Below are 15,464 nucleotides of genomic sequence, written 5' to 3'. Positions count from 1 at the left end.
CTGCAGTCTACACATAGCATGTGTTCATATCTCCCTGTTTTGACTGCCATCAAAATCATTATAATAGCCTGGAGTTACACGTTGGGGGTTTGGCTGGTGGGTTCCTGCTGTTTGGCTGTTATGTCCAGAGAGGTGGTAACACTTTTGTCATAAATACAATTAAGATGTATCTTAATTGTCATGATCAGGCTGAAGAATTGTTCCCAGTGTTTTTTGTGTGTCCTGTATTTAATTTATGTAATAGCTATGGTTGGAATAAATGCAAAAATAAAATAATTGTTTAATAATTCTTATGACGTGTCTGGATTTAATCTGTCTAGAAGTGGGTGGGTGAGGAGTGAGTTTTCTTTCTGGAAGCAAGGTGTGTAGGGGAAGTGTCTAATCTTTTATTTTTTATCTTAAATTCTGGTTTTGAAGGAAACAAGGCAACAGTAGACTCATCTCAAGTGATGGTTATCTCTTTTTGCTTATACTTGTGTAAATGCCACAGATATTTGTATGTTGTGTAAAATTGATTTTAATAAAGAAAATGTACAATTAGCATGTCTATGTGAGTGTCTTCTCCAGAATGTTTTCCTGCTGGATTAATTACAAAGCAATGAAATATCTAATGTAACTAAACAAATGGGTCACTAACCCTGTTCACTTTATTTGTATGTCATACCCCTTTCCTATACACTTTGATGGTGTTTCTTTTTAGTTAGAAAGCTCTTTGAGACAGGATTCTTTCTTGTCCTGTGTTTGGAAAAGATCTAGCACATTGTGGGCACTGCCAGAATATACATAATTAAACTGGGAAAGATCAGGATCACGCTATAAAGAGTTGTATGCTTTGTGGGTCTTTGCGTCACTCAGGCCAGCCCAAGAGTGTACAAATGGTGTCACCAACAGTACCAAAACAGTTTACCCGGACACTCAGACACACTCATTAATCTGAAGCGAAAGCTTTCCTATTCTTACACAACTTTCATCATTGTAGTATCTGAAGCTACATAACATATTCAGGTACATAAATACCTTTGAGGGTCTCTGCCTGAGTGTCTGTCCAGTAGTACATTAAGCAACATGACTATGCATATGTCACATATTCTGTCATCCTCTTCCCAGGAAGAGAAGTGTGTGCAGGGGGATGTTTTTGTTTTGGAATGTGCTTATTGACACATTGGTAGCTATATGTTCCCTGCCTCACAGCACAGGCCAGAAAGATGATAAAGTCATAGCAGAGAAGCTAAATGAATTCTTTGCTTCAGTCTTCATGGCTGAGGATATCGGGGAGATTCCCAAACCTGAGCCATTCTTTTTAGGTGACAAATCTGAGGAATTGTCCCAGATTGAGGTGTCCGTTAGGGAAGTTTTGGAACAAATTAATAAACTTAATAACAAATCACACTGCTTCAGTCCAAATATGTGGGTGTTTAGTCATAGTCAGATTGTCCATCATCCACTTCCCTTTGTGTGAGTATCTAAAAAAGGCATAATTCATTTAAGGCGGAGCATTTTATTCCAGCAAATATGACAGGGAAGGGGAAGCTCAGTACTAGGAATACATGGGTTAGATTGTTTTTGTTCTTACCTTCAAGCAAAATGAGACTTCTTACCTTCAAGCAAAGTGCAATCTGGTGAAGCAAGCAAGGGAGCCAGCACATAGAACGTTGCCTCCTGAGGCATGGCAGGCTGGGACCATTGCACATCATTTGGGAGCTGGGGAACCTCTTGGCTTTGGTTGTGAGTTACCAATCTGTTTTTATGACGTGGGTGGAGGGGTATGCACCTGAGAGAGGTGAAGTTATCAGTGGGGAAGTGTAAAATGATTGGTATGGGGAAAAGGCTTTCAAGGAGCATTCTCTGTGACAACAAAGGGCAGAGTAGGCTGATGTGGATGAACTCATGATAGACTGGGATGGATTCAGAGGGGTACTTCAACCTTTGCCAAATTCCAAGTATGTGCATAGTCCCAATGACTTCAGATTAGTCACATGCTAAATTCCTTCCAGACTGGGGGCTATGATCACTCAGAATATGAGATACCAGTGTTTTTCTACAGACTCCATTTGCCATCCCAGCGAGCCAGATCTAGATCAAGATTCTGTGAATATTTGTTTGACTCCATGTATGTTTAATGTGGCAGAGTGAGCTGGATTTTTAATAGTTTTAAATACTTTTTATTGCAAAATAAAGAATAAGTTCTCAAAATGACCTTTTGACATTTTCCTTTCATTGATTTGTTGGCTTGATAAACCAACAGCCTTAATTATCTTTTGACTTTGGAGACTGCTCTAGAAAGGGGAACCACTTCCTCTACCTGCTCCATTGTAGGAATTATTGTTTTGCATGTGTCACATGGTGATTGTCCTGTTGATGCTAGTCCTGAGGCCTGACATTTTGAAACTAATTATTATAGTATTAAAAAGTTACCATATTACCGTACCTCCAAACAGATGGAAAAAACAGAATTGCTATTGAGTGTAGAACCTCACTTCACTTGGCCGAGAAGTCTTTTCCCTTTATTAAGACCCTCCATCAAGGACCTCTGTGATTAATAAACAGGAATGATATTAGCCCTGTTTTACAGATGAGGATACCAAAGCAAGAAGGGACTTGCCCAAAGTCACACAGCATGTAGGGCAGTGCTGGGAATAGAACTTAGATCTTCCAGACAGATGATGTATGTATGTCCTTCTTCCCTGTAGAACCAAGGCATGAGGCCTCACTGGGTTTGAGCTACAGAGTATAACACTGAGGTCTCCCAACTGTGGGGAGCATACAGGAACATTCTGGGTGGGAAGAGAATGCTGCTGGGGACCAGGCCAGACTCTACATGATGTGAAGAGGGAACACCACATAGCTCCAGTCCTGATCCTAGGTGCTGGCCCTGCATATGAGGCTGTACTCCTGGCTCCACACCCAGGTCCCTAGCTGCCAACTGTATGCCCACTGCTCTGCTCCCAGCTGCCAGCCCTGTGAAGCAAAATGTTTGGTGACCACTGGTAGAATGAGTGACATAAAATACTGGAAGTTCAAATATGGAATAGATAGGCCTCACTAGGAGGGAGGTCATGCCTCAGGCCAGATTAGAAATAATCATAACAAATGATGCTATTGCTGTTTTTTTGCTAGTACTATTACCCACAATGTAAGCCAGACCCAACAGCTACATAGCTTAGGCCAGCCTCTCTGATCAAGATGCAGCATGACATTGTCTTAGACCCCTTGCCATGCAGATTTAATTCTGGAGTAGTTCTTGGAGGCAGCTGGAAGATTTAAATACATCTGGGATGTCACGGTCCAGTTTTGAAATGATTTTGTAAATGGGTTTCTTCCAGGAGGGGTCAGAATCCTTCCCTGCTCTGACAGCACTAAAGAACTCCTGCAGAGTCACATTAGCAACCTCCAGGAAGTGATCAGGGACCTGCAGACAGAGAGAGAGAAACTTATGAACTGTGTGTGCTGTGCTGGGAGTCCCAGGAGGATGGGCTGGGCTGCTGATCATCCTGCCAAACGTACACGGGGGGGTTCTGGCCTCCCTCTAGCAGTAACAGGTAGTGGCAATCTTCCTGGCCCCTGAGGGGTGGGGTACCCAGCTCCTCAGCAGCTGTATTTTTCTCCAGTCTTCCTCCCAGACAAGTGGTCCAGCTGCTCATTCAGAATAGCAGGGTTGTTGATTCCCCCAAATAACCTCCACTACTTTCCCAGATAGTGCTTCCCACCAGGATATTATTTCATCCTCCGACCACAAGAGCAGAAATCTGCTGTAGTTCCTCCATTTAGGGAAGAAGCTCTGTTTAGCTCTGCCCTACAGGATGGTGAGTAAGCACTCATAATGTTCCCATATAAAGAGCCCATGATTCAGACTAAGCAGACATTCAGCTCAGACCGCCCCCTCCACATGCATGGTGATATTCCCATGAGGGCCACAAGAAGGCAAATTGTCCCAGAATACCCAAGGCACTGCCCAATCCTGGGCAGTTAAGACTTGGACATTTGAGGTACTTCTACACAGCCGGGCTAAAGTCGAATTAAGCTACAGTCGAATTAATTCAAAATAGCTTAACTTGGCTTTTGGCGCGGTCTACACTGCAGGAGGAAGTTGAAGAAAGAACACTTCCTTCGACTTCCCTTACTCCTTGGGAAATGAGGGTTACAGGAGTCAAAGTAAGAAGTCTTCAGCTCGACATTATTTCAAAATAAAGGCTTGTAGTCTAGACGTGCACAGTATTATTTCAGAGTAACATCAGTTATTCCGAAAGAACGCTGCTGTGTAGATGCACTGTTGGTGACTCGGGAGATGGGCACTGGATAAGAATACAGACAGTCAAATAGTGAGGTCTGATCAAGCAGCATAAGCACAGGACTGGGAACCAGGAAGTTCCATTCCCAGCTGTGACAACTCCCAGTCTGCGGCCTGGGGCAAGTCACCTGTGCTATATGTTGGATTCCCCATCTCTATAATGGGGTTAATTCCTCAATCACATTCTTGGAACCTGTGAGGAGCAACCTGTCAATATCTGTAAAGTGTTTTGAAGATGACAAGTGTGAAGTATGCCTGGGCTGATTTCCTAGCAGGCATTGCAACCAATAAGATTTGCAGGTTCCCAGGGCCTGTGAAATGACTTGCCCATAATGACTTGCCTGCACTTGTCTTTTTACCATCAAGCCCCTAAGCCAAACCATTATAAGCATTTCTGAGCACAAACTCAGCTGATTCTGTTACGTGTGCTAGAGTGATGCCAGAATTATGGCTGCAGGCCCTTGGGCCTGTTTTTTCTATACTTTGTAATTATGATCAAAATCTGTTTCCCCCTCTCTCCCTTTGTTCTGTGATGGGAGCTAAGGGATGGCATTGGTCCCAACTTGCAAACCTGTTGGCTTAGATACCTTCTGGGGCACCTCAAAGATTCCATCCTGGCTGAACATAGTTTTACCTCAAAGTCATTCCCCTTGTTATAGTGCATGTTGAGAGCCCTGAAGAGCTCAGAGTCCCGGGAAACCATCAGATGCTTGGAATCTGTAACTTCTTCCAAGATAGCTTGTCTGGCAAACTTCTCCATCTGGATGTAATAAAACTCACGGAAGTTGCTGAACCACTTGATGAGCTGCGAAGTGATGCAGCGGTTAAACTGTAAAAGGACATGCACCAGAGGAGCAAGGATGGGTTAAACATAGGCTTGTTCCCATTGGAGCCATGAGAAGGAACTAGATTTCAGCAAAGAAACTAAAGGTAGACATCTTAGACCCCAAAAATGTGAAAGAATGAACCCATTCCAGCTTCCTCAAAAGCTGTAATTCCCTGGTGTGGATGCTGTGGGCATGAACTAAAAGGTACCTAGTTTGCCTTCTATAATCTTGTTCAAAGAGGATTGTTAACACAAACCTTGCACCTTTTAGATTGCATCTGCAGCATTCACATGGGGCAGTTTTGCACAGCTCTTTTATGCAAGCAGTGGTTCACACTCTCAGTCTGCACTGCATGGCTCATGAAGACAGATTTTTAGAACCACTGCTCTCCAGTCCTTGTCTCTCTGCTATCCCCAGGTGGCTACTACTGAGGCACATGTGCAGGTGGGCCAAATCAGCCTCCCTCAGCCAGCAGAAGCCATGTGGCCCATACACCTTTAAGAACAGTCCTGCTGGTAGTTGCAAAGGAGTTTCCTTTTAGCCAAAGTGACCAGATAATCAAGTGTGAAAAGATCAGGACCCTTTTTGTTAATGGAAGGGAATTGCTTATTTAAAGACAAAGCCCATCCAATAGGGATGGGTCCTGATAATATCAGTGCATCTGGTCATCCTGCTTTTGGCTGTGGTATTCCTCCAGTCAGACAGAGAGGCAGCAATAGGATAGAAACCCAGAAGTGTCCCGGGTTCACGTGAGCAGCAGCAGCAGCTGCTGCCCTACCGTGTTGCCAATTATGATTTCTTTTTAAATGGCAGAAATTGGGGAGTTTGGAACCAAATTGTCATTGAGTGACTGTTGTTTTTGCTGATCATGTGTGAAAAGTAGCCCATGAAGCCGGCAGTGCTGCCAGTTAGGCCTGGTGAGCAGCAGAGTGGGGTGAAGCAGCTGTACCTGGACATCAAGGAAGTAGGTTTTCAACAGAGTGGAGCTGGGGTAACGAGTGAAGAAGAACATCAGCTTGGCCTTCTTCAGGTGGCCAGGGGTCAGAGCCTCCTGGATTTACCCTGGAGTCAAGGAAAAGATGTTTCCTGTTTGCATGGGTAACCCACACATCTAGTGACTGTGGGTCACAGTCCTATGTAGTGGCACTTAGACCATTTACAGTGAGAGATAAGAACAAGGGAGTTCTACAGCCTAAGCTGAGAGTCAGCTGGCTTTATAGCTCAAGCTGTAGAGGTGTCTACACTAAGCTCCAGAGGTCCCAGATTCACATCCACGTTATGGTGGTTACATGTGCACACACAAAGCATTGAATTTGTACAAAGCCATGTACTCCTGACAATGCCTCTGGTGATCTTCTCTTTACCTGTGATGTCTCCTCTGCACAGACACACCATTCTCTGTACTCCTGGGGAATTCCTATCTGAGGAGGCCCTTTAACTGACCCCCAATAATAAAGACTCCTTCAATGAGCACACCTCCCCGTGACAGTCCCAGAAGAGTAGCAACCAGCAGGAACCCCCTTCCTGGCTGATGGTAATGTGGCTGCCAAGACTGAAGAGATGGCCTGAGACTGGGATTGGGAGCCAGGAATGCCTGGGTTCCATTTCCATCTTTGTTGCTGACACCCACTTGGCCTGAGGAAAGTTACTCCATATGTGCACTTCAGTAGCCCCATGGGTCAAATAAAGGCACTGACACCCATGTACTCTACCTTTGAAGGGAGAGGGATAATATGTTAGTGGGTATAAAGTGCGTTTGAATGTGAGGTCTATTGGATGTGCTGAGCTTTAGCACCAAAATGGTCCTTTTGCTAGTCCACTGGACTGCTTGCTGAAAATCCAATGTGTTCACTATAAGTGTGCAGAAAATGTCAGTCCATGGGCCTGTCTTGGGGAACACTGGTCACTAATGAGGGCCCTGCTAAGGTCAGATGGGGGGCAAGGGAGTTCCTGAAAGCTGAGCACTCAGATTCTACTGCAGTGTCATTTCCTTTCGACAAGTCTCAGAGGGGTAGTTAGTCTGTATCTGCAAAAATGAGAAGTCCTGTGGGACTTTAAAGATGTCTTTAAGGTGGCACAGGCTTCCATGTGGATTTCCGTTTGTCTTTAAGATGAGCAGTGTTAGCTACTAGCGCCACCTTCTGGTCAACCAGGAATAGTAAAAAGTGAGCTCTGAACCAAGCTCAGTAAAGCCTTCCTGAATGAAAGAGCTTATGTGCTAGGCCTTCAGGAGAGCTCAGATTGAATTAGCTGATCCCTCTGCCAATACAGTGTGAGAGGGGAGCATGATGGCATGTTTTGTCACAGTAATGGATGATACTCTGTTAGCCGGTCAGTCCCTATGCTATTTCTATTTCATGCATGTAGGTGAGGGGCAACCATAGGAGTAGCTACTGGTGCTTGAGACTCTTAACTACTGATCTTTGAGGATTAATAAAGGATATAGGGACTGAGGAGAAAGGCATCCCATCCATCATCGCGTGCAGCTCTCCACATTCTACCTTCTTGGTTGGAAGAAGAGCCAGACTTTCCCTTTCGGTGGAGTTAAGGGACATTGGATATTGCTGGTGTCTTGTGACTGATGACTTTAATTTAACTGCCCTCCAAGGTAAATCTAGGGACTCTCGAGAAGACCTGTCTGGGGAAGAAGCAGTTCTGTGAGGGCTGCTGTTCCAATGGCTATTTTGACTGTATTCTAGTAGCTGGCTAAGAATCTGTTTTTCTTGAACATGAGAAGTCATGACCAAGGGCTGATTCATCTTAGGTACATGGCAGGGTTTTCTAGCCATTCTTGAAGTGATCGGGTGAGCATGAAAGTCTGGAGACTGCTCCATGACTAGTGACAAGGCCTCTGTCTGGGCTTCAGTCAGTGAGTTTAGCAAATGTTGGGAGGAAGCCCCAGCAAACCATTTTCTGCGGGAGAATTCTTCAGTGGCAAAATTGTCTCTTTTGCTGTCTGGCACTGTGACTGGGAGGCTGTTGTACAGCTGAGCCAGATGGCCTGGTGGCTTAGGCGATATTTTTTGGAAAACAGTGTCCACAGCCTGAGATATCACTCTGGCTAGCTCATGTTTTAATGTCTCAGAAAAGGTTCTTTCTTCAGAGGAAAATTCACCCATTCTCCTTTCTTCCTCTGACACAGTGTGACCTTCCATCTCTGAGATGTGCCTCCAAAACAGAGCTCTGTGTTGGTCACTAGTTGCCCCATGCCTATCTCCATGCTCCCCCTTCAATAAGTGCATAGTATTCACTATCCCTTCTTGGCTTTGATCTGAATCACCAAACTCATAAACCTGCAAAAATTTCTCTTGAAGCTGCTTCAGCTGCTGCTGCAAAACTTGAAGCTGTCCCTTCAGCTGGTGGCACTCCTCTGCCTTGGTGCTGGAGCTGCTCCTGCCTCTTCCTCCCAGCTGTGCTACATGTGGGCTTTGCTGCTGGGGAAGCTTTTGCTTTCTCTTGTTCTCCCTATGGTTGTCACTTCTTTTCTCCACAGGGCATTCTCTGTCTCTTTCTTCATTGGTACCGAGTGTGGTGGGGTTTGGTGAGACACTCATACCTTGTATAATGCTTTCTACTCTTGCCCTCTTAGCTTGTAAGTGTTCATTATAGAACTGGTCGGTGTCACCAAAACTGAAGAGTGGAGTATAGCATAAAGGGGAGGCCAGGGTTTGTGTCCCTTCCCTAAAAGATGTGCAGTCCCGGGCTTCCTGGGGTGATTGCGTTGTCGGCAAGGAAGGGAAAAGGAGGTTTGGATCCAGTCCCCTGTTAGCTATTGTCTGGGTGAGGAGTTGTGATATGATGGACACACTGGGAGAAGAGAACAAAGAGTCTCTTTGGAGACGGGGCTCTTCTTTCTGCCCACCTGACAGTCCTGAACTCGAGTTGCCTCCATCCTGCTCAGCGATGCAGCTCCCATTCATAGTTTTTTCCTTATTCTTGAAGAGGAAGAGCTGACACTGAACAGTTGCCACTCAGCAGTTGTTTTGATTATGGTACTTGTTATACTTGAACACCTGAGGACCTGGAAACTGCTGATGTGCCAGGTGCTTTATGTTCCCGATGGCCAAAGATCTGGAGCTGAGAAAAGACAAGAAATGTTACCCAGTGAACTCTGTCAACTCTCCATTTGTGTGGGAACAGTTCTTCCTCGCTGATTCTCTCTGACTTCCCTGCCCACCAGTGCTGAAAAGACTCCAGCCACTTCAAAATGCGTGAGCTTACCTGCTATGCAACACAGGACAGCACAAGCATACCTCCCTGGTACTCAGGACAGTGTAAGGGCTTCCCATTCAATATCTGGTCATTCATGGGTCTGGTCTTAATCTTCAAACAGGTTGGGCTCAGGTTCTCTCTGCAGCCACAGTGTATTGGCTGCATCCCCAGGAACAGTGGTACTATCAGCTACAAGAGACAGAGCTTTCTATGCAGTCACCCTATAGCTTTGGATTATTCTTCCACAAAGGTTAAAATGATCCCAAATCTCATTGTTGTCTTCAGGGCAAAACAAGCTTTAGTTCCTTGCCCAAGCTTCCCAATACATAGTAATATTAAATGTGTTATAAACTTCATCTGTGCCCCCCATCCAGCAGAAGAGAAGCCTAGACATTGGGTGCAATGTAAATGCCTAGAGATAGAAAACAGACAGAACCACAGACCACATTGATTAGATTACATAGTGTATCAATGGAACCCCCTATGGCATTCAGATTGCAGTGGTGATGAATGGTATAAATACCCACATATCAGATCCAAGGTCTGTTTCAACTAAGCTTCAACCTTGCTAGAGTTTCTCTGAAGTGCCCCTTAGTTTACAAAGGGGAACTGAGAGCTGCATCCTAGAAGCTCCTCATCTTGAGCTGGGTATTGTAAAAGGTGGCACTTACAGGTGCACTTCAGCACAGACTATCCTGGCTTAATCCCATTGCAGAAAACCCCTTTGGACTCTGAACGAGAAATCTGACTGCTCCTCAGGAACCCTGCATCTTTGTGTTTCTATGCTCACTTATGCTGTTGAATGCATTCAACATTCTGTGTCTCTCTAATCTCACAAGGCTTTCCCATGTGTGTGGTTGTGGCCATAGACATACACCTCATCTCTATGTGGTGGCCTCACTACATCCTTCCCAGGGCCTGGATACATGAACACTCATGTTCAGAAAGTGACTGAGGATTTTACATCCACACAGTGTAGGTCAGGGGACTCTGACTCTGCCTGAAACATAAAGGTATCAAACCTTTCACTCAACTCAGGACTAGCCAGCTCTGCAGTACAGTGATTAGTAGCATGTTATATATCTGAGGCTGGGCACAGATGGCACCAGGTTCTGCCAGCATTGGGCATCTGAATGCACACACAAAAGAAGGCACAGCTAGTTCCTGAGTAAGATGCCTGTCAGAACTGGGCACCTCAGCATAGGGGTACAAACATTCAAGCAGGACTTGTGCTTTAGTAAGAGGGACCTGACACACACAGCATCAGGCTCCGTGGAGCTGTAGCTATCCAAAGGTTTCAGTGATCCAGAAGCAGTAACATTCTTTAATATTGCCTCCAATTATTAATGTACAGTCAAACTATGGAGCTAAAACAACATTTTGCATTTATTTCTACGTGCTGTATTTAAAAAGGCAAAGGAAAGGAGTGAGCTAGGAGGAATTAGATGAACAGAGCCTGAGTCATTGATTTGGCAGTTAAGAGTATAAGAATTGCCATACCTGATTACCCTGTCTTTGAGCATGGCCAGTACCAGATGGGTTAGAGAAAGACGCAAGAAACGTTGTAGTTGATAATTACAGAATAATCCACTGATAGAGCTTTTTCCTTTTAACCCTCATCAGCTCGTGGCTGGATTACATGGCTGTAAACCCAGTCAGCAGTCTTATTACCCTAAAAAACATCTGATCCTTTTTTGGAATAATACTAATCTCTTCTTCTCAATGCTATCTTGTGGCCATGGGTCCCACAGGTTAATTATGCATTGTGTTAAATAGATGTTCTTTAATCAGTTTCCAGATGGTTGCCTTTCAATTTCTCTGAACATTCCTTTACTCTTATCTGATGAGAAAAGGTAAGTAGGAGTGCTAGATTTGCCTTCTCTAGATTCTCCATTATTTTGCACACTTCTAAGCATGTTGTCTCTCTAAACTGAACAGTCCTGTCTTTTCAGTCTCTTTTGACACAGAACTCTTTGCCACTCATCATTTTGGTCACCCATTTCTGAACCCATTCTACTTCTGCTATATCCCTTTGAGACAGGGTGAGCAAAACTGAGCAGCACTCCAGGGAAGGGCACACTAGTGATTTATGTGCCATTCTTTTGCAGCCTAACATTCTGTTTGCTTGTTAACTGCCTACACAAACACCTTGGGCTTTTTCCTGGGTGTTTACAGTTCATGTAGAATCTACCAGTGTGTGAGTAATTCAGATTGTTACTTCCTGTGCCAAAAGTGAGTTTTGTTTGCCATCATGCTACTCAGTCACTCAACTGTGTTAGGTTGCTCTGAAGTTTCTTGCTGTCTTCTCTAGACTTGACTCACTTAAATATCTTAGGGGATGTCCATGCTGGAGCTGAAAGCAAGCCCACCAGCCCCAGGAGACAGTCTCATGCTATCTGGGCTTGAATTAGCATGCTATAAATTGTCACAGGGGCACGGGATGCCACCCAGACTTGGACTGTGGGTAGCTGGAGCCCCAGTAAGGTGAGTTTGTCTGCCCAAGCAGGGAGACAAGCTCTCAGCTGCAGTGAAGACACACCCTTTGTCTTACTGATAAACGTTGCCACTCCTCTGTTCTCCCTCTTTTCCACATCATTAATAAATATAACCACCAACATTGGGAGACTTTTTATCCTGCTGCAAATTGACCATTTAGTCCTACTCTTTGGCTACGTCTACACGGCCAGCTTTGCCAGCAGAGCCTATGAAAATGAAGCGCGGATGAGTATTTTGCCACGCTTCATTTGCATAATTTAGTCAAGCCATTTGTGTGCAAGGGGTTTTTGCGCAAAAACAACCAGTGTGGATGGGATTTTTTGTGCAAAAAAACCTATCCACGCTGCTTGTTTTTGCACAAAAACCCCTTGCACAAAAACGGCTTGACTAAATTATGCAACTGAAGCATGGCAAAATGCTAATCTGTGCTACATTTGCTTAGGCTCTGCCGGCAAAGCCAGCAGTGTAGACAAAGCGTAAGGTTCCTGTCTCTGAACCCATTTCTAATCCATGAAAACGCTTTGCCTGTCACCCAATGACTGCTTAGTTTTATTAACCTCTTGTAAATGGCTTGGTCAAAGCTTTTTTTTTTTTTTTTTTTTTTTTAAAAAAGGTCTTCGTAAGCTATCGCATCATTTCTTTTTTCTCCCTAGCTGTTTTATTGACATGCACAAATATCTGTGTGGCTTTACAGATGCCCTGATATTTTATCTCTACCATATGCTCATCTAGGCATATTATCATTCTGTCTTTAATAAGAATGTAAAAACGGCCATACTGGGTCAGACCAAAGGTCCACCTAGCCCAATATCCTGTTTTCCAACAGTGGCCAATGCCTGGTGCTTAAGAGGGAATGAACAGAGCAGGCAATTATCAAGTGATCCATTCCCCATTATTCATTCCCATGATTATTTCAGTTTATTTACTTGGGACTGAAGTAAGGGTTACTGGCCTGTAATTCCCCAGATTACTCCTATTAACATTTTTAAAGATTTGCAACCATCTCCAGTCCTCTAGTATAGGAGCTGATTTTAATAAAGCCATATATAATTCTTATATTTGCATATTTCAGCCACTTCTTTCTTGAGCTCTCTCAGACCGCTTGGCTATATGGCATATGTACTGAATACTGGTCCTTTAATGTACCAGTTTATTGCAGAACATCCTTCTTTTGGCACTTCATCCTCTCACGGTGCCTTATCTTTTTTTTAACATGAAAAGGTAAAGTCAAAGATTCCTTAAACTGAAGCTTTCTTGTTTTAGACAACAAAGTGATAGGCTCCCTGTAAGTAACAATAGATAGCTATTGAACTGGTTATAATCTTTTAACTTGTCTAACAATATTTAGAACCAGCTTTTTCCATTAATCTGAGCTGCTAGAGAGTGGCACATAAACCCTCAGTTTCAATCTATTTTTCTCCCTCCTGAAAAGCTCCTTACACCTCCTTGTCTTCCTTGGAATGAGGGGTTCTGTAAATGCACTTGCCTGGTATCAGAGAACCAACTGATGGAGCAGGGCTGCACTCAAGAGTCCCCTCTGCATGCGAGGAGTGCTAGCTAGGGTTACTGAGCATTTGCTGATTGGTCTTGAAAGGGCCTTTTTAGCTTAATTTTCACAAGACTGCTGGAACAATTTTCATAGTGGAGGTGGTGATGATGGAAATCATGTCTTTGGTATTTTTTATTACTACTTTGAATCAAGGGGTATGGCAGCACCTGCAGCAGCCCAGTTTCAGCATCATTGGATTTTCTTGGTTTTCTTTACTTTTTTGAAAAGTAAGGAGTGAGCACTGGCCTGTGAGGAGTTTGGCACAAACAGAAAGTGCCCTGTGCACCAGCAGCCATTCCCCAATGAGCTATTCAGAACCAAAAAAAATCAGCCTCAGAAAGAGCAGCATTGGAGAGATGAGGTCTGGGGCTGCAAGTCTGCGGCCAGACAGAATCCTGCTGTTCACCCTCATCAGGGACCCAGGGGACAAACTGAAAATTTTCAGATCCCTCCCTCCAAAGCATCTGCTTTTAGAAGCAGAATGTACACCCTGTCCTCCATAGCAGATGGAGACATTTTGCTCACTCCCTTTTCATTCTGACACACTGGATTTTTCTGCAAGGAATGCCTCTTCTCCTGGGCCCACAGCAACTGCGTGCACACGGGTCTCATCCACGGCTGCTATGGATAGCCCCAGATCACTGACCTACACTGAACACACCAGGGCTACGTCTACACTGGCCACAATTTCCGGAAAAGCCATGCAAATCAGGTAAGTCAGGATAGGGAAATCCGCGGGGGATATTTAAATCCCCCGCGGATTTCCCTGTCCTGACTTACCTGATTTGCATGGCTTTTCCGGAAATTGTGGCCAGTGTAGACGTAGCCCAGCTTTTTTCAGTCTCTATAACATAGGCAACCTCAGCTACTGGGGGACAACCAAAATGTTTTGGAGGGGACTAGTGGAGAAGGAAAGAGATCACAGGTCAATGCATGTTAATGCCCTAGAGTTCAGGTTTGATCTAGGTCAGTGTTTATGGTAATGGAGGTCCTGCCCCTACTTGTATATTTGCTCTTTAGTGAATAGTCTCTGCCATTTTGCTGGCTGAGCCTTCAGCTCTTTCATCAGATTAATTAGTGAAATGTTTGTAAAGCACTCCACACATATGCTGAGTGTTACTATTAGCAACCCAGGCTCCTTTATAAGAAGACAAAGGGGAGAAAAAACCCAAAATGAGGCTACTCAGCCTCTGGTCACCACCCCAAGAACAGACACTCCAAATGTCCTGACACATCAAACCTCTTTAATAACAAATATCACAAGTGTCCAGACACCCCAAACCTCCCTGAGAACAAACACCACAAGTGTCTGGACACCCCACATGCTTCCCCAAGAGCAGACACCCCAAACAGCCAGATGTCCCCAAGCAGACATCCCAAATGTCCAGACACCCCCAAACCTCTCCGAGAATAGACACCCCAAATAGCCAGGATACCCTCAACACCTCCAGAAAATACACTCTCTTAACCTTCCTCAACAATCACTGCAAACCTCAGAAGAGTCATGTTCTGCAAGCCCTCTGCATGGAGACACTCCCCAAAATTGTTAGATTTCAATAAAAATCTTGAACAGGAACCAACTTAATTTCTCTCCTCCCCAAGGAGAAGGTGCACTCACCTTGATCTCTCTTTGGGTTTGAGGGTGGTAGGTGCCAGCAGGGTACCTGGTGTTCCCAGAGAGTGCCTGGAAACTGGCAAATGAGAAGAAGCACAGAAGCACTGGCAGGGGCATTGAGGAAACCTCTGAGCTTTGTCCCTGCTAAAGAAAGGGATGGGAAAGCCAATAGCAGCCAACCAGCTTCAAGTGCTTCTGAATATGCAAATGAGAGAAGAAGAGGTCAGGTTCAGACAGAGCCTGGGATCAGGGAGGGAGACCTTGTATCTGCAGCTGGGCCACTGGGGACCACAGAAAGTCAGCTGTTCAGAGAGTCTTTAATATGTGAAGTCTGCTTTTCAGATAGGACCATAAAGATAGTGCATAAAGAGCTCTGTGCATTAGCTTCTAGGTTCTAACTTGTTACAGGTCAGGATATCTATGCATTGACAGAGCTATGTCTGAGGCAGCTAAGACAGGAGGAACACGAGCTGCCAT

At 44.6% G+C, this 15,464-nt stretch overlaps 1 protein-coding gene across 1 annotated transcript; it reads right to left on the bottom strand.

Moving 5' to 3' along the window:
• Positions 1-2,355: 2,355 nt before the first annotated feature.
• Positions 2,356-15,178, bottom strand: PROX2 (prospero homeobox 2). The gene is made up of 5 exons (XM_075926871.1): positions 14,991-15,178; positions 7,562-9,192; positions 6,065-6,174; positions 4,923-5,117; positions 2,356-3,409 (listed from the first exon to the last, which is right to left on the bottom strand). The coding sequence occupies exons 2-5, from the start codon at positions 9,033-9,035 to the stop codon at positions 3,224-3,226; spliced, it is 1,965 nt and encodes a 654-aa protein (XP_075782986.1). The 5' UTR covers positions 9,036-9,192; positions 14,991-15,178; the 3' UTR covers positions 2,356-3,223.
• Positions 15,179-15,464: the final 286 nt, after the last annotated feature.

Source organism: Pelodiscus sinensis, chromosome 4 (assembly GCF_049634645.1).
Source record: "Pelodiscus sinensis isolate JC-2024 chromosome 4, ASM4963464v1, whole genome shotgun sequence".
Lineage (NCBI taxonomy): Eukaryota > Metazoa > Chordata > Testudines > Trionychidae > Pelodiscus > Pelodiscus sinensis.
The sequence above is the reverse complement of the archived record's forward strand: the minus strand, read 5'-3'. Positions and strand labels throughout refer to the sequence as shown.